General features: G+C 50.2%; 1 protein-coding gene across 2 annotated transcripts in view; it reads right to left on the bottom strand.

Annotated features, from left to right (window-relative positions):
• Window positions 1-14,992: 14,992 nt before the first annotated feature.
• LOC117979372 (POTE ankyrin domain family member I) overlaps window positions 14,993-21,982 on the bottom strand; it is a 51,943-nt gene continuing 44,953 nt past the window's right edge. For both annotated transcript variants that reach the window (XM_055109396.1, XM_055109397.1), the window contains one exon: window positions 14,993-21,303. In XM_055109396.1, the coding sequence (XP_054965371.1) occupies window positions 19,978-21,303 (1,326 nt within the window). In that variant the 3' untranslated portion in view covers window positions 14,993-19,977. The remainder of the gene's footprint in view (window positions 21,304-21,982) is intronic.

The raw sequence follows: 21,982 nt of genomic DNA, 5'->3' as shown, positions 1-21,982 counted from the left end.
TCAAGATTACAATTCACATGAGTTTCTGTAGGGAAACACAGCCAAACCATGTTATTCTGACCCTGACCCCTCCGAATCTCATGTCCTTCTCACAGAGCAAAATACAATCACACCTTTTCAAAAGTTGCCAAAAGTCTTAACTCATTCCAGCATTAACTCAAATGTAAAAGGTTCAACGTCTCATCTGAGACAAGCCTACAGTCCCTTTTGCCTATAAGTCCCTGAATTTAAAAGGGTGTTCTTTTAAGACACAATGATGGTACAACCATTGGGTAAGCTTTCTCAGTCCAACGGGAAGAAATTTCCCAGCAAAATAACACAGATGGGACCACAGGACCAATGCAAGTCCAAAACCCAGGAGACCAGTATCCATTCAATCTCACTGCTCCAAAATCATGAAGAGAACTCACTATCACAAGGACAGAAATAAGGAGATTTTGTCTAATCATTTGTGAAGGAGCCACCATCACTTTTCACCCCTTGCCCCCAACATAATCTCCCCATTCTCCCTATCCCCCACCTCCCAACCCCCACACTCCACCAGGATTAAATCACCTTCCACCAGGCCCCACCTTTAACATTCCCCATTACAATTCCACACGAATTTTGGTAGGGACACAGAGCTAAATTTTATTATTCTCTCCCTGGCTCCCCAAATCTCATGTCCTTCTCACATTGCAAACTACAATGATAGCTTCCCTACAGTCCCCCAAAGTCTTATATCATTTCATCATTTATACAAATGTTCAAAACTTAAAGTCTCATCTAACACAAGGCTGCAGACCCTTAGGCTCATGAGCCTCTGAAATATAAAGAAAGTTAACTACTTCCAAGGTACAATGCTTATACAGGCAATGGGTAAGCATTCCCAGCCAAAAGGAATAATTTTGCCAGAAAGAACAAAACACAGAAAGGACTTACAGGCTCCATGAAACTCCAAACCCAGAAGGCCAGTCATTCAATCCTACAGCTCCAAAATTACCCTTTTTGAAACCTTGTCCCACATCCAGGGCACAGGGATGTAAGGGCTGGGCTCCCAAGGCGTTGGGCAGCTCTGCACCTGTGGCTTTGCAGGGTTTATGCCCCACGGCTGTCTTCATGGGCTGGGCTGGTGTTGAGCACCTGTAGCTTTTACCCACTGACGGTACAAGCTGTTGTGGGGTCTATTAATCTGCGGTCTTCATGATGGTGGCCTCCAGTGTGGGGGCTCCAACCCCATATTTTCCTTCTGTACTGCCCTAGTAGAGGTTTCTTATGAGGTTCTGCCTTTTAGGAAGGCTTTTGCCTAGACACCCAGACATTTCCATACATCCTCCAAAATCTATACAGAGCCTCCCAAGCCCCTAGGCTCATGCTCCATCCAACCAGTGGCTTAACACTATGAGGAAGTTCATGAGAACTCACTATCATGAGGTCAGCATCAAGAAGATGGTGCTTAATCATTAGTGAAGGATCCGTCCCCAACCCACCTCCACCCCCTACTGTTTCCGGACAGAAGCCTGAGGCAGAGCCTGAGCCTCTTGGAAAACCTGTACTATGGCAGTGCAGAAGAAAAATATGGGCTTGGAGCCCCTATGCAGGAGGCCACCATCCTCCAGACCCCAGATTCATAGACCCATCAACAGCTCGCACCTTCAGTATGGAAAAGCTACCGGCACTCAACACCAGCCCAGCCCATGAGAGCAGCCATGGGGGCTACACCCTGCAAAGCCACAGGTGCACAGTCCTAGCAGAGGTTTTCCACGAGCCTCTGCCTCTGCAGCAGGCTACTCCTCCTTCCTACTACCCCCACCCTCCCACCACCCTACAGCCAGCTTACTCCTCACCACGCTACCCACCTCTTTTTCCCTCCAACCCCACCCACCTCCCATCCATGATTAAATCACCTCCCACCAGGCTCCACCTCCAACATTCGGGATTGCAATTCCACATGAGTTTTTCTAGGGAAACACAGCCAAACCATATTATTCTGACCTTGACCCCCTCCCCCGAATCTCATGTCATTCTCACAGAGTAAAATACAGTCATGCCTTTTCAAATGTTTACAAAAGCCTTAACTCATTCCAGCATTAACTCAAATGTAAGAAGTTCAAAGTCTTATCTGATACAAGGCTACGGTCTCTTCTGCCAATGAGTCCCTGAACTTAAAATGGAGTTCTTGTAAGGTACGATGGTGGTACAGGCATTGGGTAAGCTTTCTCACTCCAAAGGGAAGAAATTTCCCAGAAAAATAACACAAATGGGACCACAGGCCCAATGCACATCCAAAACCCAGCAGGCCAGTATTCAAATCTCAAAGCTCCTAAACCATGAAGCAAACTCACTACCAGAAGGACAGCATTACAACGATGGTGTTTAACCATTTGTGAAGAATCTGCCCCCCACCTCTGCCTTTCCCCGCAACCCCAACACAATCCCCCCCAATGCTCCCAACCACCCCCACCTTCCAAACTCCACTCTCCACCATGACTAAATCACCTTCCACCAGTCCCCACTTTTAACTTTGCCCATTACAATTCCACATGAGCTTTGGTAGGGACACAGAGCCAAATCATATTATTCTGTCCCTAGTCCCCCAAATCTCCTGTTTCTTACATTGCAGAATACAATGATACCTTCCCTACAGTAGCCCAAATCTTAAATAATTCCAGCATTTACTCAAGTGTCCAAAGCCCAAAGTCTCATCTGAGACAAGGCTACAGTCCGATCTGCCCCTGAGTTTCTGAATTATAAAGCAAGTTAACTAATTCCAAGGCACAATGATTGTACAGGCAATGGGTAAGCATTCCCAGCCAGTAGGAAAAAAATGCCAGAAAGAAAAACAAAACACAGATGGGACTCACAGGATACATGAACATCCAAAACCCAGCAGGCCAGTCATTCAATCCGACAGCTCCAAAATCATCCTTTTTGAATCCTTGTCCCACATCCATGGCACAGGGCTGTGAGGGCTGGGCTCCCAAGGCCTTGGGCAGATCTGCACCTGTGGCTTCGCAGCATTCAGCACCCACAGCTGCCTCTCATGGACAGGGCTGTTTTGAATGCCTGTAGCTTTTCCACACTGAGGGTGCAAGATGTTGGTGGGTCTATGAATCTGGGGTTTGGAGAATGGAGCCTCCCTGTGAGGGGGCTTCAACCCTACATGGCCCTTCTTTGCTGCCCTAGCAGAGGTTTTCCATGAGCCTCTAGGAAAGGCTGCTGCCTGGACACCCAGGCTTTTCTCTACATCCTCTGGAGTCCAGACAAGATGCTCCAAAGCCTCTAGTCTCTTGCTCTCTTCACCTGCTGCCTTAACACTATGTGGAAGCCATCAAGGCTTGGAGCCACATCTGAAGTAGTGACCCAAGCTGTACCTGTGCATCATTCAGCCATGGCTGGACCCGGGGCTGCAGGGATGCAGGCAGCAGCGTCCTGAGGATGCACACAGCAGCAGGGCCATGGAGCTGGCCCAGGAAGCCATTCTTCTCTACTAGGCCCCAGGGCCTGTGAGAGCAAGGGCTACTGCAAAGGTCTCTGAAATGCCTTCAAAGCCTTTTACCCTTTGTCTTGGATACTTGCACTAAGCTCCTTTTTATGCAAATACTCTAAGCTGTATTGAATTTTCCCCCTGAAAATCAGCTTTTCTTTTTGACCACTTGACTAGGCTGCAAATTTTCCAAACTTTTGAGCTCCGCTTCTCATTTAAGTAGAAGTTCCAACTTGAGGTCATTTCTTAGCTCATACATAACAACACAGGCTGTTCGACGCAGACAGGACACCTCTTGAGCTATGCTGCTTAGATGTTCATGCCACAAGATACATCCTAAATCATCACCCCCAAGTTCATAGTTTCACAGATCTCCAGGGCAAGGTCACTGTGCAGCCTCTGTTGGGCAAATCAAATGTAGCTTTGGCTCCTATTCACAGGAAATGCCTGATTTTCATCCGAGAACTTTTAAGTCTGGCCTTCACTGTCCATCCTTCTGTCAGCCTTCTGATCACAAGTATTTAACAATTCTCTACAGTGGTCCAAGCTTTTCCTCATCTTGCTGTCTTTTAAGCTTTCCCAACTCTCCCGACCTGTGTCTTTTACCCACTACTGAACCTGCTTCTACATTATCAGCTCTCTGTTTCACAGCCTGGCAATGTGGTAAAAGAAGAAAAGTCCATTTTCAGGGAAAAAATTCACATAGGCTTCAGATATTTGCATGAAAAGAAGCTGAGTGCTGCTTGCCAAGACAATGGGGAAAAGGCCTTGAAGGCATTTCATAGGGAAAAGGCCTTGAAGGAATTTCATAGCTTCACTTCACAGTACTAACCTTCTGTATGATCAAAAAGAAAAGACGTTTCATTGGCTCACAGTTCTGCAGGCTGCAAAGGAAGCATAGTGGTTTCTGCTTCTGGGAGGACTCAGGTGCCTCCCAATCATACTAGAAGACCAAGGGGCAAGGAGATGTTTCATACAGCAGGAGAAGGAGCAAGACAGAGAGAGAAAAGACGTGCCACATCATGTTATACAAGCAGATCTCATGAGAACTCACTATCACGAGCTCAGCATCATGAAGATGTTGCTTAACCATTGGTGAAGGCTCCACCCTGCAAAATTACCTACCACTGTTTCCAGGCAGAAGCATGGTGCAGAGGCAGAGCCTCTTCGGAAACCTCTGCGACAGCAGTGCAGAAGCAAAATATGGGCTTGGAGGACTAACACAGGGAACCACCACCCTTCAGACCACAGGCGCACCCTTGCAGAGGTGATTGGTTGCTCTTTGAGCGAGCTTGGCCTTGCCTGGCATGCACAGGCCCCAGGTAGCAACATGCTGCTGTGAGTGAGCTTGTCCTGCCTTGACACAAAGTCTACGTCCGGCCAGGGCCACAGAAGGCTGAGTCCCCTAGATGCTAATCCTGGCTGCTTTCTGCACTAGAACATGAAGTCCTCCTCAACACGGCCTGTGGTCTGCCTCTTGGCAACCAAGAAGCCTGCAGTGCCATACGAGTTCTGAGGCATTGACTGGAGCCCCAAAGGCAGAGCACACCCTGCTCCTGACCCTGCTGCTGGTTTCCTCTCTGTGGCTCCGTTTGTAGCACAGTTGTTGCACTGAGGCTTGTGCATGCCGGGGAAGGCCAAGCTGGCTCAAAGAGCAACCAGCCACCTCTGCAAGGGTGTGCCAGGAGCAGGTGCACCACTCACCCACTAGCGGCCAGACACGGTACATCAGTTCTTCTACCCTAAAGGTGGGCCACAGTGCCATCTGCTTTTCCTAAGGCTTCTGCTCCATCAGCAATTAGGTGGCAGCCAAGGCAGGACAAGCTCGCTCGGAGCAGCGTGTTACTACCTGGGGCCTGTGCATGCCAGGGAGGCCAAGCTGACTCAAAGAGCAACCAGCCACCTCTGCAAGGTCTGGCCAGGGTTACAGAAGGCCCCCCTGGATGGTAATCCTGGCTGCTTTCTGTACTTGAACATAAAGTCTTCTTCAAGACGGCCTGTGGTCTCCCTCCAGGCAAACAAGAAGCCCGCAGTGCTATACAACTCGAGGCTTGGACTGGAGCCCCAAAGGCAGCGCACACCCTGCTCCTGAGCCTGCTGCTCCTTTCCTCTCTATGGCTCCATTTGTAGCACTGTTGTTGCACTGAGGCTTGTGCATGCCAGGCAAGGCCAAGCTGACTCAAAGAGCAACCAGTCACTTCTGCAAGGGTGCGCCAGGAGCCAGTGCACCAGCCACCAACCTCACTTGCTACCGGACATGCCACATCAGTACTTCTACCCTAAAGGTAGGGCCACAGGGCCATCTGCTTTTCCTAAGGCCTCTGCTCCATCAGCCATCAGGAGGCAGCCACTCAGGCTGTTGGAACCTGGCCATCCCAGCTTCCTTGAGTAGCTGAGGTTGCTGGATGGTCCACCTGCTCCTGGCACACCTTTGCAGGGTTGGGTGGTTGCTCTTTGAGCCAGCTTGGCCCTGCCTGGCATGCACAGGCCCCAGCTACTGACACGCTGCTCCGAGTGAGCTTGTCCTGCCTTGACACAAGTTCTGAGTGTGGCCAGGGCCACAGAAGGCCGAGTCCCTTGGATGGTAATCCTGGCTGCCTTCTGCACTTGAACATGAAGTCCTCCTCAAGAGGGTCTGTGGTCTGCCTCTTGGCAACCAAGAAGCCTGCAGTGCCATATGACCCGAGGCATGGACTGGAGCCCCAAAGGCAGCGCACACCCTGCTCCTAAGTCTGCCGCTCATTTCCTCTCTGTGGCTCCATTTGTAGCACAGTTGTTGCACTGAGACTTGTGCATGCTGGGCAAGGCCAAGCTGGCTCAAACAGCAACCAGCCACCTCTGCAAGTGTGTGCCAGCAGCAGCCAGACCAGCCACCAACCTCACTCGCTGCGGGACATGGTACATTGGTTCTTCTACCCTAAAGGTAGGGCCAAGAGGCAGACCACAGGCCGTCTTGAGGAGGACTTTACGTTCAAGTGCAGAAAGCAGCCAGGATTGCCACCAAGGGGACTCAGCCTTCTGTGGTCTGCACTGCCATACAAGCTCTGAGACATGGACTGGTGACATCTGCTTTATAGAAAAATTAACCTAAGATCTATTAAAGAGTTAAATGTGCCATCTGATTTTCCTCAGGCCTCTGCTCCATCAGCCCTCAGGTGGCAGCCACTCAGGCTGTGGGAACCTGGCCATCCCTGCTTCCTTCAGTCGGTGAGGTTGGTGGCCTGTCCAACTGGTCCAGGCGCACCCTTGTAGAGGTGGCTGGTTGCTCTTTGAGCCAGCTTGGCCTTCCCTGGCATGCACAGGCCCCAGGTACTAACACACTGCTCTGAGTGAGCTTCTCCTGCCTTGACACAAATTCTAAGTCTCGCCAGGGCCACAAAAGGCCGAGTCCCCTGCGTGGTAATCATGGCTGCTTTCTGCACTTGAACATAAATTCCTCCGCAAGATGGCCTGTGGTCTGCCTCTTGGCAAACAAGAAGCCCACAGTGCCATATGACCCAAGGCATGGACTGGAGCCCCAAAGGCAGCGCACACACTGCTGCTGAGCCTGCTGCTCGTTTCCTCTCTGTGGCTCCATCTGTAGCACAGCTGTTGCAGAGGCTTGTGCATGCCGGGGAAGGCCAAGCTGGCTCAAAGAGCAACCAGCCACCTCTGCAAGGGTGTGCCAGGAGCAGTTGTACCACTCACCCACTAGCGGACGGACATGGTACATCAGTTCTTCTACCCTAAAGGTGGGCCACAGTGCCATCTGCTTTTCCTAAGGCCTCTGCTCCATCAGCAGTTAGGTGGCAGCCAAGGCAGGACAAGCTCACTCAGAGCAGAGTGTTACTACCTGGGGCCTGTGCATGCCAGGGACGCCAAGCTGGCTCAAAGAGCAACCAGCCACCTCTGCATGGTCTGGCCAGGGCTACAGAAGGCCGAGTCCCCTGGATGGTAATCCTGGCTGCTTTCTGCACTTGAACATAAAGTCCTCCTCCAGACGGCCTGTGGTCCACCTCTAGGCAACCAAGAAGCCTGAGTGCTATATGACCCAAGGCAGGGACTGGAGCCCCAAAGGCAGCACACACCCTGCTCCTGAGCTTGCTGCTCCTTTCTTCTCTGTGGCTCCATTTGTAGCACAGTTATTGCACTGAGGCTTGTGCATGCCGGGCAAGGCCAAGCTGGCTCAAAGAGCAACCAGCCACCTCTGCAAGGGTGTGCCAGGAGCAGGTGCACCAGTCACCAACTAGTGGCCGGACATGGTACATTAGTTCTTCTACCCTGAAGGTGGGCCACAGTGCCATCTGCTTTTCCTAAGGCCTCTGCTCCATCAGCAATTAGGTGGCAGCCAAGGCAGGACAGGCTCACTCTGAGCAGCGTGTTAGTACCTGGGGCCTGTGCATGCAAGGGAGGTGAAGCTGGCTCAAAGAGCAACCAGCCACCTCTGCAAGGTCTGGCCGCGGCCACAGAAGGCTGAGTCCCCTGGATGGTAATCCTGGCTGCTTTCTGCACTTGAACATAAAGTCCTCCTCAAGATGGCCTGTTTTCTGCCTCTGGTCAACCAAGAGGCCTGCAGTGCTATACGACTCGAGGCTTGGACTGGAGCCCCAAAGGCAGCGCACAGCCTGCTCCTGAGCCTGCTGCTCGTTTCCTCTCTGTGGCTCCATATATAGCAGAGAGGTTGCACTGAGGCTTGTTCACGCCGGGCAAGGCCAAGTTGGCTCAAAGAGCAACCAGTCACTTCTGCAAGGGTGCGGGAGGAGCCGGTGCACCAGCCACCAACCTCACTTGCTACCGGACATGGCACATCAGTACTTCTACCCTAAAGGTAGGGCCACAGGGCCATCTGCTTTTCCTAAGGCCTCTGCTCCATCAGCCATCAGGAGGCGCCACTCATGCTGTTAGAAACTGGCCATCCCAGCTTCCTTGAGTAGCTGAGGTTGCTGGCTGGTCCACCTGCTCCTGGCACACCCTTGCAGAGGTGGCTGGTTGCTCTTTGAGCCAGCTTGGCCTTCTCTGGCATGCATAGATTCCAGCTACTGACATGCTGCTCCGAGTGAGCTTGTCCTGCCTTGGCACAAATTCTGAGTGTGGCCAGGGTCACAGAAGGCCGAATCCCCTGGATGGTAATCCTGGCTGCTTTCTGCACTTGAACATGAAGTCCTCCTCGAGACGGCCTGTTGTGTGCCTCCTGGTAACCAAGAAGCCCGCAGTGTCATACGACCCCTGAGGCATGGACTGGAGTCCCAAAGGCAGCACACACCCTGCTGCTGGGCCTGCTGCTCATTCCCTCTCTGTGGCTCCATTTGTAGCAGAGTAGTTGCACTGAGGCTTGTGCATGCTGGGCAAGGCCAAGTTGGCTCAAACAGCAACCAGCCACGTCTGCAAGGGTGTGCGAGGAGCAGCTGGACCAGCCACCAACATCACTCGCTGCCGGACATGGTACATCGGTTCTTCTACCCTAAAGGTAGGGCCAAGAGGCAGACCACAGGCCGTCTTGAGGAGGACTTTATGTTCAAGTGCAGAAAGCAGCCAGGATTACCACCCAGGGGACTCGCCCTTCTGTGCTCCGCAGTGCCATACAAGCTCTGAGGCATGGACTGGTGACATCTGCTTTATAGAAAAATTAACTTAAGATCCATTAAAGAGTTAAATGTGCCATCTGATTTTCCTCAGGCCTCTGCTCCATCAGCCCCCAGGTGGCAGCCACTCAGGCTGTTGTAACCTGGACATCCCTGCTTCCTTCAGTGGGTGAGGTTGGTGGCTGGTCCAATTGGTTCAGGTGCACCCCTGCAGAGGTGGCTGGTTGCTCTTTGAGCCAGCTTGGCCTTGCCTGGCATGCACAGGCCCCAGGTACTAACACGCTGCTCCGAGTGAGCTTCTCCTGCCTTGACACAAATTCTAAGTCTGGACAGGGCCACAGAAGGCCAAGTCCCCTGGGTGGTAATCATGGCTGCTTTCTGCACTTGAACATAAAGTCCTCCTCAAGACGGCCTGTGGTCTGCTTCTAGGCAAGCAAGAAGCCCACAGTGCTATATGACCCGAGGCATGGACTGGAGCCCCAAAGGCAGTGCACACGCTGCTCCTGAGCCTGCTGCTCGTTTCCTCTCTGTGGCTCCATTTGTAGCACAGTTGTTGCACTGAGGCTTGTACATGTTGGGCAAGGCCAAGCTGGCTCAAAGAGCAACCAGCCATCTCTGCAAGGGTGTGCCAGGAGCAGGTTTACCACACACCCACTAGCGGCCAGACATGGTACATCAGTTCTTCTACCCTAAAGGTGGGCCACAGTGCCATCTGCTTTTCCTAAGGCCTCTGCTCCATCAGCAATTAGGTGGCAGCCAAGGCAGGACAAGCTCACTTGGAGCAGCATGTTACTACCTGGGGCCTGTGCATGCCAGGGAGGCCAAGCTGGCTCAAAGAGCAACCAGCCACCTCTGCATGGTCTGGCCAGGGCTACAGAAGGCCGAGTCCCCTGGATGGTAATCCTGGCTGCTTTCTGCACTTGAACATAAAGTCCTCCTCAAGATGGCCTGTGATCTGCCTCTAGGCAAGCAAGAAGCCCGCAGTGCTATATGACCCGAGGCATGGAGTGCAGCCCCAAAGGCAGTGCACATGCTGCCCCTGGGCCTGTTGCTCCTTTCCTCTCTGTGGCTCCATTTGTAGCACAGTTGTTGCACTGAGGCTTGTGCATGCCAGGCAAGGCCAAGCTGGCTCAAAGAGCAACCAGTCACCTCTGCGAGGGTGTGCCAGGAGCTGCTGCACCAGCCACCAACCTCACTTGCTGCCACACATGGCACATCAGTATTTCTACCCTAAAGGTAGGGCCACAAGGCCATCTGCTTTTCCTAAGGCCTCTGCTCCATCAGCCATCAGGAGACAGCCACTCAGGCTGTTGGAACCTGGCCATCCCGGCTTCCTTCAGTGGGTGAGGCTGGTGGCTGGTCCAACTGGTCCAGGCGCACCCTTGTAGAGGTGGCTGGTTCCGCTTTGAGCCAGCTTGGCCTTGCCTGGCATGCACAGGCCGCAGGTACTAACACGCTGCTCCGAGTGAGCTTGTCCTGCCATGACACAAATTCTAACTCTGGCCAGGGCCACAGAAGGCCGAGTCCCCTGAGTGGTAATCCCGGTTGCTTTCTGCACTTCAACATAAAGTCTTCCTCAAGACGGCCTGTGGTCTGCCTCTTGGCAACCAAGAAGCCCGCAGTGCCGTAGGACCCGAGGCATGGACTGGAGCCCCAAAGGCAGCGCACACCCTGCTCCTAAGTCCGCCACTCGTTTCCTCTCTGTGGCTCCATTTGTAGCACTGTTGTTGCACTGAGGCTTGTGCATGCCAGGCAAGGCCAAGTTGGCTCAAAGAGCAACCAGGTCACTTCTGCAAGGGTGCGCCAGGAGCCGGTGCACCAGCCACCAACCTCACTTGCTACCGGACATGGCACATCAGTACTTCTACCCTAAAGGTAGGGCCACAGGGCCATCTGCTTTTCCTAAGGCCTCTGTTCCATCAGCCATCAGGAGGCCGCCACTCAGGCTGTTGGAACATGGCCATCCCTGCTTCCTTCAGTGGCTGAAGTTGGTGGCTGGTCCGCCTGCTCCTGGCACACCTTTGCAGAGGTGGCTGGTGGCTCTTTGAGCCAGCTTGGCCCTGCCTGGCATGCACAGGCCCCAGCTACTGACACGCTGCTCCGAGTGAGCTTGTCCTGCCTTGACACAAATTCTGAGTGTGGCCAGGGCCACAGAAGGCCGAGTCCCTTGGATGGTAATCCTGGCTGCTTTCTGCACTTGAACATGAAGTCCTCCTCAAGAGGGTCTGTGGTCTGCCTCTTGGCAACCAAGAAGCCTGCAGTGCCATATGACCCGAGGCATGGACTGGAGCCCCAAAGGCAGCGCACACCCTGCTCCTAAGACTGCCGCTCATTTCCTCTCTGTGGCTCCATTTGTAGCACAGTTGTTGCACTGAGACTTGTGCATGCCGGGCAAGGCCAAGCTGGCTCAAACAGCAACCAGCCACCTCTGCAAGTGTGTGCCAACAGCAGCCAGACCAGCCACCAACCTCACTCGCTGCGGGACATGGTACATTGGTTCTTCTACCCTAAAGGTAGGGCCAAGAGGCAGACCACAGGCCGTCTTGAGGAGGACTTTATGTTCAAGTGCAGAAAGCAGCCAGGATTGCCACCAAGGGGACTCAGCCTTCTGTGGTCTGCACTGCCATACAAGCTCTGAGACATGGACTGGTGACATCCGCTTTATAGAAAAAATAACCTAAGATCTATTAAAGAGTTAAATGTGCCATCTGATTTTCCTCAGGCCTCTGCTCCATCAGCCCTCAGGTGGCAGCCACTCAGGCTGTGGGAACCTGGCCATCCCTGCTTCCTTCAGTCGGTGAGGTTGGTGGCCTGTCCAACTGGTCCAGGCGCACCCTTGTAGAGGTGGCTGGTTGCTCTTTGAGCCAGCTTGGCCTTCCCTGGCATGCACAGGCCCCAGGTACTAACACACTGCTCTGAGTGAGCTTCTCCTGCCTTGACACAAATTCTAAGTCTCGCCAGGGCCACAAAAGGCCGAGTCCCCTGCGTGGTAATCATGGCTGCTTTCTGCACTTGAACATAAAGTCCTCCGCAAGATGGCCTGTGGTCTGCCTCTTGGCAAACAAGAAGCCCACAGTGCCATATGACCCAAGGCATGGACTGGAGCCCCAAAGGCAGCGCACACACTGCTGCTGAGCCTGCTGCTCGTTTCCTCTCTGTGGCTCCATCTGTAGCACAGCTGCTGCAGAGGCTTGTGCATGCCGGGGAAGGCCAAGCTGGCTCAAAGAGCAACCAGCCACCTCTGCAAGGGTGTGCCAGGAGCAGTTGTACCACTCACCCACTAGCGGACGGACATGGTACATCAGTTCTTCTACCCTAAAGGTGGGCCACAGTGCCGTCTGCTTTTCCTAAGGCCTCTGCTCCATCAGCAATTAGGTGGCAGCCAAGGCAGGACAAGCTCACTCAGAGCAGCGTGTAACTACCTGGGGCCTGTGCATGCCAGGGATGCCAAGCTGACTCAAAGAGCAACCAGCCACCTCTGCAAGGTCTGGCCAGGGCTACAGAAGGCCGAGTCCCCTGGATGGTAATCCTGGCTGCTTTCTGCACTTGAACATAAAGTCCTCCTCAAGATGGCCTGTGGTCCACCTCTAGGCAACCAAGAAGCCCGAGTGCTATATGACCCAAGGCATGGACTGGAGCCCCAAAGGCAGCACACACCCTGCTCCTGAGCCTGCTGCTCCTTTCTTCTCTGTGGCTCCATTTCTAGCAGAGTTGTTGCACTGAGGCTTGTGCATGCCGGGCAAGGCCAAGCTGGCTCAAAGAGCAACCAGCCACCTCTGCAAGGGTGTGCCAGGAGCAGGTGCACCAGTCACCAACTAGTGGCCGGACATGGTACATTAGTTCTTCTACCCTGAAGGTGGGCCACAGTGCCATCTGCTTTTCCTAAGGCCTCTGCTCCATCAGCAATTAGGTGGCAGCCAAGGCAGGACAGGCTCACTCTGAGCAGCGTGTTAGTACCTGGGGCCTGTGCATGCAAGGGAGGTGAAGCTGGCTCAAAGAGCAACCAGCCACCTCTGCAAGGTCTGGCCGCGGCCACAGAAGGCTGAGTCCCCTGGATGGTAATCCTGGCTGCTTTCTGCACTTGAACATAAAGTCCTCCTCAAGATGGCCTGTTTTCTGCCTCTGGTCAACCAAGAGGCCTGCAGTGCTATACGACTCGAGGCTTGGACTGGAGCCCCAAAGGCAGCGCACAGCCTGCTCCTGAGCCTGCTGCTCCTTTCCTCTCTGTGGCTCCATTTGTAGCACAGTTGTTGCACTGAGGCTTGTGCATGCCGGGCAAGGCCAAGCTGGCTCAAAGAGCAACCAGTCACCTCTGCGAGGGTGTGCCAGGAGCCGCTGCACCGGCCACCAACCTCACTTGCTGCTGCACATGGCACATCAGTACTTCTACCCTAAAGGTAAAGCCACAGGGCCATCTGCTTTTCCTAAGGCCTCTGCTCCATCAGCCATCAGGAGGCAGCCACTCACGCTGTAGGAAACTGGCCATCCCAGCTTCCTTGAGTAGCTGAGGTTGCTGGCTCGTCCACCTGCTCTTGGCACACCCTTGCAGAGGTGGCTGGTTGCTCTTTGAGTCAGCTTGGCCCTGCCTGGCATGCATAGGCCCCAGCTACTGACACGCTGCTCCGAGTGAGCTTGTCCTGCATTGGCACAAATTCTGAGTCTGGCCAGGGTCACAGAAGGCTAAGTCCCCTGGATGGTAATCCTGGCTGCTTTCTGCACTTGAACATAAAGTCCTCCTCAAGACGGCCTGTGGTCTGCCTCTTGGCAACCAAGAAGCCTGCAATGCCATACGAGCCCTGAGGCATGGACTGGAGCCCCAAAGACAGCGCATACCCTGCTGCTGAGCCTGCTGCTCATTTCCTCTCTGTGGCTCCGTTTGTAGCACAGTAGTTGCACTGAGGCTTGTGCATGCCAGGCAAGGCCAAGCTGGCTCAAAGAGCAACCAGCCACTTCTGCAAGGGTGTGCCAGGAGCAACCGGACCAGCCACCAACCTCACTTGCTGCCGAACATGGTACATTGGTTCTTCTACCCTAAAGGTAGGGCCAAGAGGCAGACCACAGGCCGTCTTGAGGAGGACTTTATGTTCAAGTGCAGAAAGCAGCCAGGATTGCCACCAAGGGGACTCGGCCTTCTGTGGTCTGCAGTGCCATACGAACTCTGAGACATGGACTGGTGACATCTGCTTTATAGAAAAATTAACTTAAGATCCATTAAACAGTTAAACGTGCCATCTGATTTTCCTCAGGCCTCTGCTCCATCAGCCCTCAGGTGGCAGCTACTCAGGCTCTCGTAACCTGGCCATCCCTGCTTCCTTCTGTGGGTGAGGTTGGTGGCTAGGCCACCTGGTCCAGGCTCACCCTTGCAGAGGTGGCTGGTTGCTCTCTGAGCCAGCCTGGCCTTGCCTGGCATGCACAGGCCCCAGGTACCAACACGCTGCTCCGAGTGAGCTTGCCCTGCCTTGACACAAATTCTAAGTCTGGCCACGGCCACAGAAGGCCAAGTCCCCTGGGTGGTAATCCTGGCTGTTTTCTGCACTTGAACATAAAGTCCTCCTCAAGATGGCCTGTGGTCTGCCTCTTGGCAACCAAGAAGCTCACAGTGCCATACCATCCCTGAGGCATGGACTGGAGCCCTAAAGGCAGTGCACACCCTGGTCTTGAGCCTGCTGCTCATTTCCTCTATGTGGCTCCATTTATAGCACAGTTATTCACTGATGCTTGTGCATGCTGGGCAAGGCCAAGCTGGCTCAAAGAGCAACCAGCCACATCTGTAAGGGTCCACTTGGAGCAGATGGACCAGCCACCAACCTCACCACTCAAGGAAGTAGGGAATGCGTGTTTTTACCATGCATTTCACTACAAGTACATTTCCCCTGAGGTTGGTGGCCTACATTTTCTTCTAGGTTTTTTGCTTTTAGGTCTTACGTTTAACTCTTTTATCCTTCTTAAGTTAATTTTTGTATAAAGTGTAAGGAAGTGGCCCAGTTTCAGTTTGCTGCATATGGCTAGACAGTTTTCCTAACACCATTTATTAAATAGGCAATCCTTTCCCCAGTACTTACCTTTGTCAGTTTTGTCAAAGATCTGGTCGTTTTACATGTGTGGTGCCATTTCTGTGGCCTCTGTTCTATTCCATTGGTCTACATACCTGGTTTGGTACCAGTACCATGCTGTTTCCGTTACTGTGGCCTTGTAGAATAGTTTCAAGTCAGGTACTGTGATGCCTCCAGCTTTGTCCTTTTTGCTTAGGATTGTCTTGGCTATGTAGACTTTTTTTGGTTCCATATGAAATTTGAAGTAGTTTTTCTAATTTTGTGAAGAAAGTCAATGGTAGCTTGATGGGGATAGCACTGAATCTGTAAATCACTTTGGGTGGTATGGCACTCAGGCACAGAAATGTCCTTGTGTTAGGCAATACCATTCAGGACATAGACATGGGCAGAGACTTCATCACTACAACACCAAAAGCAACGGCAACAAAAGCCAAAATTGACAAATGGGATCTAATTAAGCTAAAGAGTGTCTGCAGAGCAAAAGAAACTATCATCAGAGTGAACAGGCAACCCACAGAATGGGAGAAAATTTTTGCAATCTGTCCATCTGACAAAGGGCTAATATGCAGAATCTACAAAGAACTTAAACAAATTTACAAGAAAAAAAAACAACCCCATCAAAAAATGGGCAAAACATATGAACAGACACTTCCCAAATAAGACATTTATGCAGCTAAAGAACACGTGAAGCAAACCACATCATCACTGGTCATTAGAGAAATGGAAATCAAAACCACAATGAGATACAATCTCACGCCACTTAGAATGGCCAACATTAAAAGATAAGGAAACAACAGATGTTGGAGAGAACGTGGAGAAACAGGAACGCTTTTACACTCTTGGTGGGAGTATAAATTAGTTCATCCATTGTGGAAGACAGTGTGACAATTCCTCAAGGATCTACAACTAGAAATACATTTAACCCAGCAATCCCATTACTGGGTATATACTGAAAAAATAATAAATCATTCTAATATAAAGACGCATGCACACGTATGTTTACTGTGGCACAGTTCACAACAGCAAACACTTGGAACCATCCCAAATGCCCATCAATGATAGACTGGATAATGTGGCATATATACACTATGGAATGCTATGCACCCATAAAAAAGGATGAGTTCATGTCCTTTGTAGGGATATGGATGAAGCTGGAAATCATCATTCTCAGCAAACTAACAGAAGAACAGAAAACCAAACACCTCATGTTCTCACTCGTAGGTGGGAACTGAACAATGAGAACACATGGACACAGGAAGGGGAACATAACACACCGAGAACTGTTGTGGGGTGGGGGAGGAGGGAGGGATAGCATTAGGAGATATACCTAATGTTAAATGACGAGTTAATGTGTGCAGCACACCAACACGGCACATGTATACATATGTAACAAACCTGCACGTTGTGCACATGTACCCTAAAACTTAAAGTATAATAATAAAATTTAAAAGTTAAAAAAAAGTTTTAAAAAATTTCCAACTGGATTTTTTTTTGGTTTTTTGTTTTTTGTGGGGTTTTTTTGTGTTTTTTTTGTTTTGTTTTTTGTTTTTGTTTTTGTTTTTTTTGCAGCCACAGGAGTTTTAGCCAATTCAGATGCCTTGCTCCCCACAATTTGGAACATTCCTTTGGATTTGACCAAGTCAGGAAGAGATGGGAGAAAAGTGAAACAACAATAAAACCCCAAACATAAACAAAAAGAGTTAAGCAAAACAAACAAACACACAATTCATATGATTAACTGAGTGTGTTCTAATGGTAAGGAGGAATTAAAAGCAGCTGGTGGGTAATCTTAAATTTTAGTCATTAAGGAAAAACTTTAAGACAAAACTCTAATTCAGCTACTTACCTGGAAATAAGGCTCAGACTGGGTGATCATTCTCTGCCATCTTAGAAGCTGGAAAAACTTACACTCACCTTCCCTGTCAGAAGCAAGCTGAAACTCAGGAAAGGAGGTGCCTGCTCTCCTTTGTCATGGAAGCAGGAAAACTTGCCTTCCTTGTTGGAAATGAGTAAAATGTTCAAAAAAGGATTTGTACAGCAAAATCAACCTTACATCTCAACCAAATTTTGGGAGATCAGGGACTCTCTGAAGGGGAGAAGCTCCACAACCTCAGCAAATTATCCTATTGGTTTTGGCAATAAAAATAGCCCAGGTTGGTATCAAGCAATAATGAGATTTATCAAAGGTCAGGACCACCTTTGTAATGTCCTTCTCTTTTTTTATCTTTATTGGTATAGTCTGTTTTGTCAGAAACTGGGAGTGCAACACCTTTTTTCTGTTTTCCATTTGCTTGAAATATTTTTCTCCATTCCTTTATTTTGAGCCTATGTATGGCACTGCACATGAGATGGGTTGCTTGAAGATGGCATACTACAGTGGGTCTTGGTTCTTTACCAAGCTTGCCCCGTGTCTTTCAATGGGAGCATTTAGCCCATTTACATTTAAGGTTAGTAATGGTATGTGTGGATTTTATCCTGTCGTCATGCCGTCAGCTGGTTATTTTGCAGACTTACATATGTGGTTGGTTTTTAGCATCATTGGACTGTGTACTTCAGTGTGTTTTTGTAGTGGCAGGTGATGATCTTTTCTTTCCATATTTAGTGCTTCCTTCCGGAGCTCTCGTAAGGTAGATCTGGTGATACCAAATTCCCTCAGCATTTGCTTGTCTGAAAAGGATCTTATTTCTCCTTCACTTATGATGCTTAATTTTGCTGGACATGAAATTCTGGGCTGAAATTTCTTTTCTTTAATGGCAGTTGATGTGGGTTGGGGTGTGTGCTGCACTCCCGTGTGCTCTCAGGGCAAGTAAAGTAAAACCCACCTGTGTAAACACACACAGCAAAGTGATTTAGGAAGTTTCCAAATAAAGGGCTGCCGTATGGAGAGGCAATGTGCAGGCTGGTGCGTGGCTCTAGGGGCCACCTTGCTGCAGCTCTCCACTGATATGGTACAGTCCACTAGCATGGAAGCTATGGTGTGGGCATCTAAGAGTGCCCCGTAAGCAGGTGTGGCCAGGCTGGGGCCATGGGAGAGGTGAGCAGACTAAGGAGTGCTGAGATCAGACCAGCCCCATCTCAAGTGCAAGATTGCCCAGCCTCCAGAGATCAGGTCTCAGAGGAGAACTCTCTCAAAAGTGAACCCCCAGCACAGCACAGCTGCTCTACACAAACGTGGCTAGACTTCTTTTTTTAAGCAAGTCTCCTTTTTTTAAAAAGGGAACTCTCGGACCCGATCTCTGCTGGGCAATCTTGCACATGAGATGTGGCTGGTATGACCTCAGCATTCCTAAAGTGCTGGGATAAAGTGTCTCACAAGGGCAAGTGGACCCTAGAGAGATAGCCATCCCTGATCTCTGGGCTCCACATCACCTGACTTGCTGCTCCACCACTTTGCTTGTTTCCTGGGTGCTCCATCCCAGAGACATGTGAGTTAGCAATCACTTAGTGTAAGCAGCCCAGGATGGAGGGTCTGTGCTGTGGGCCCAAGCCAGGGTTCCCTGTCTGGTGATGAGTAGTGGAGCGTGTGTGGTACCCATGGGAGATGGACTGGCTTGTTCTTTGGGTCAACTGCAGCTTATTGGAGGTGTTGATAGGGCACTTAGGGTCTTTGCTCCCTTGCATCTTCTGAGGGTAGCAAGGGCAGTTCCACTGCAGAGGCAGTGGCAGAAAGGATTTCATTTGCTCCTGGAAGCTCTGTCCCAGGAACTGCAGAGTTGGTCAGGGAATGCTGGCGGGGGTAGCTGGAGGACCCAGTTGGGAGGTCCTGTCCAGTGAGGTTGAACAGGATCAGGGGCCTGCTTACAGAAGCAGTCTGGCCATGATTTGGTAAAGCAGCTATGCTGTGCTGTGGGATCTCTTCTGTCCCTCGTCGGTTTGTACTCTCCAAAGCCCGCAGGCTGGAATGACTAAGTTGCCTGAACGGGAAAGATGGCGGCCTGCCCCATCTTTTCTCTCAGAGTTTTGTCTTGTTTCATGGAGCTTAATTTTTAGCCTGTTGATTTTACTGTCTACATTAGACGTGTTGAGAAAGAATCTGTTCTCTTTTAGGTGAGATAAATGAGAATTCATTGTCTTCTGTAAATAAACCTGTTCATGTCTTGTTCTCTGGAAAGAAGTCTCTTTCAGCTATCTGACTTTGGTCACAATCATGTAGAGCAGTAGCCAGTCTACAATGATGTAATTGAATTTCCATTTCCAGTGTTTCCTCGTTGTGTCTTACATTGTCCAGTTCAGAACTCAGCATTTTATTCTCAGTTGTCAACATGCTAAGCTGTCCACTGTACTGAAATACTGTGCTTCCTCAATTTTTTTTAAGGTGTGCACTTTTATCCAACTCTCCTCAAGTCAGAGTACAGGTAAGACCTGGCTGCCTCCAGCCACTCTCAGGGAGACCGAAAGCCTTCATACACCCCAAGTTGGGGTAAAAAGAGGGGGCCACGAAGGCTGATCATTCAAAATAAAACAAAATTAAAAAGTATTAAGGCGAAGATTCAAAAAACTTTGCATTATGTAATTTGCACAAAAGCAATGCTATCACCACCCCTGTGTGAAATAGGGAGAGGACTGGGTCATTCTCCTTAGAGAGAAGTGGGGTGGCTTTTAGCAGGGCAAGGGGCTTCCTGAAACAATGCATCTCACAATATTTGGAATGACTATTGAAAAGAAGAACAATGTACAATCAAAGTCCTCGGCCACATTGTAGAATTGTCGAGGAAGCTCCCTCCAACCGACTGCTGTCACCTTCACCATTCCGGTTTTTAAATCCTGAGTCAAGCCAATAAAAAACAAAACAAAAAATGAAACAAGAAAACAAATAAAGCCATGCCAATCTCATGTTGTTTTCTGAGAAGTTTGGTTTTGTCAAGAAAGGGTGTAACGCAACTAAGTCAGAGTCCACCTAGAAGCATTTGCGGTGGACAATGGAGGGGCCTGACTCATCATACTCCTGCTTGCTGATCCACATCTGCTGGAAGGTGGACAGCGAGGCCAGGATGGAGCCACCGACCCACACGGAGTACTTGCGCTTGGGAGGAGCAATGATCTTGATCTTCATCATGCTAGGCGCCAGGGCAGCGATCTCCTTCTGCATTCTGTGGGCCATGCCAGGGTACATGGTGGTGCCGCCAGACAGCACTGTGTTGGTGTACAGGTCTTTGCAGATGTCCACATCAGACTTCATGATGGAGTTGAAGGTAGTTTCATGGATGCCACAGGATTCCATGCCCAGGAAGCAAGGCTGGAAGAGCGCCTCGGGGCAGCGGAACCGCTCGTTGCCGATGGTGATGACCTGGCCATCGGGCAGCTCGTAGCTCTTCTCTAGGGAGGAGCTGGAGGCCGCCGTGGCCATCTCCTGCTCGAAGTCCAGGGCAACATAGCACAGCTTCTCTTTGATGTCACGCACGATTTCCCGCTCGGCCATGGTGGTGAACCTATAGCCACGCTCGGTGAGGATCTTCATGAGGTAGTCAGTCAGTTCCCGCCCAGCCAGGTCTAGGCGCAGGGTGGCATGGGGGAGGGCATTCCCCTCATAGATGGGCACAGTGTGGGTGACCCCATCACCAGAATCCATCACGAAGCCAGTAGTACGGCCAGAGGTGTACAGGGACAGCACGGCCTGGATGGCCACGTACATGGCTGGGGTGTTGAAGGTCTCAAACATGATCTGGGTCATCTTCTCACGGTTGGCCTTGGGGTTCAGGGGGGCCTCAGTCAGCAGGATGGGGTGCTCCTCGGGAGCCACACGCAGCTCGTTGTAGAAGGTGTGGTGCCAGATCTTCTCCATGTCATCCCAGTTGGTGATGATGCCATGCTCCATGGGGTACTTCAGGGTCAGGATGCCTCTCTTGCTCTGGTCCTCCTTGCCCACATAGGACTCCTGATGCATGCCCCCCATCATGCCCTGGTGCCTGGGGTGCCCCACGATGGAAGGGAAGACAGCCCGGGGGGCATCGTCGCCTGCAAAGCCGGCCTTGCACATGCCAGAGCCGTTGTCAATGACGAGCACGGCGGTATCATCATCCATGGTGAGCTCATTCAATTGTAGAGCCTTTAAAAGATTATCATTCTTTTTTTTCACACTTTCAACTTCCTCCAAATATTTCTTTTCTCTTAGCTGGCTCTGATGTTTCATTGTGTCTAGCTCCAGTCTTAGCATGGCAATTTCTTCCTGCAACGTACTATTTTCATGCAAGAAGTCTTTTTCTTTCTTACAACTAAGAGAAAGCTAAGTAAACAAAGAGAACTTTTAGTTAGCACTCAGTAGATGGACATATCATGATTTCTTCTGAAATTAAAAAATAACATGTATCTGTATAATGAAAGAATCCCCATAGTGGATATTTAACTGGAAAAAAATTGGACAAAACTTCAAACTTAATAAGAGTGTAAATTCCTCCAGTGATTTATTTGTCATCGTCTTTAAATAAATATTTAAACTTTTAGGAATCTGCTCCTAAATTCCTAAAAGTTTAAATATTTATTTAAAGACGATGACAAATAAATCACTAGAGGATTTTTAAGAATCTCAGAATTAAAAAAGCCTTTTTCTGAGTTACAAAAAACCCAGAGGTATAAAATATAAGATTAATAATTTGACTATATTTTTAAGATTAGGTTTACACTCTGATATCTAACCTATCAACCACACCATCCTAAGAGCCTTAGCTATGCATATATTTGGACAGAAGCAATTTCTCAAAGTTCTTTAAGTTTCTTTTACTGAAGAACGTTTTACCGATATTCTACATTTCTAATATTTCTATACTCAGTTATAAGAATTACATTTATTTATAACTGTCAAATCTAAGCACTGTACCCTTCCACACTGTACACATCTGTATCTAGGCATTGCACTTCTACATACAATACTGAACTCATTTAAGATCGCGATTCTTAAAAGGAGA

Source organism: Pan paniscus, chromosome 13, assembly GCF_029289425.2.
Source record: "Pan paniscus chromosome 13, NHGRI_mPanPan1-v2.0_pri, whole genome shotgun sequence".
NCBI classification, from domain to species: domain Eukaryota; kingdom Metazoa; phylum Chordata; class Mammalia; order Primates; family Hominidae; genus Pan; species Pan paniscus.
Note: the sequence above shows the minus strand (reverse complement) of the source record. Positions and strands in the feature narration are given on the sequence as shown.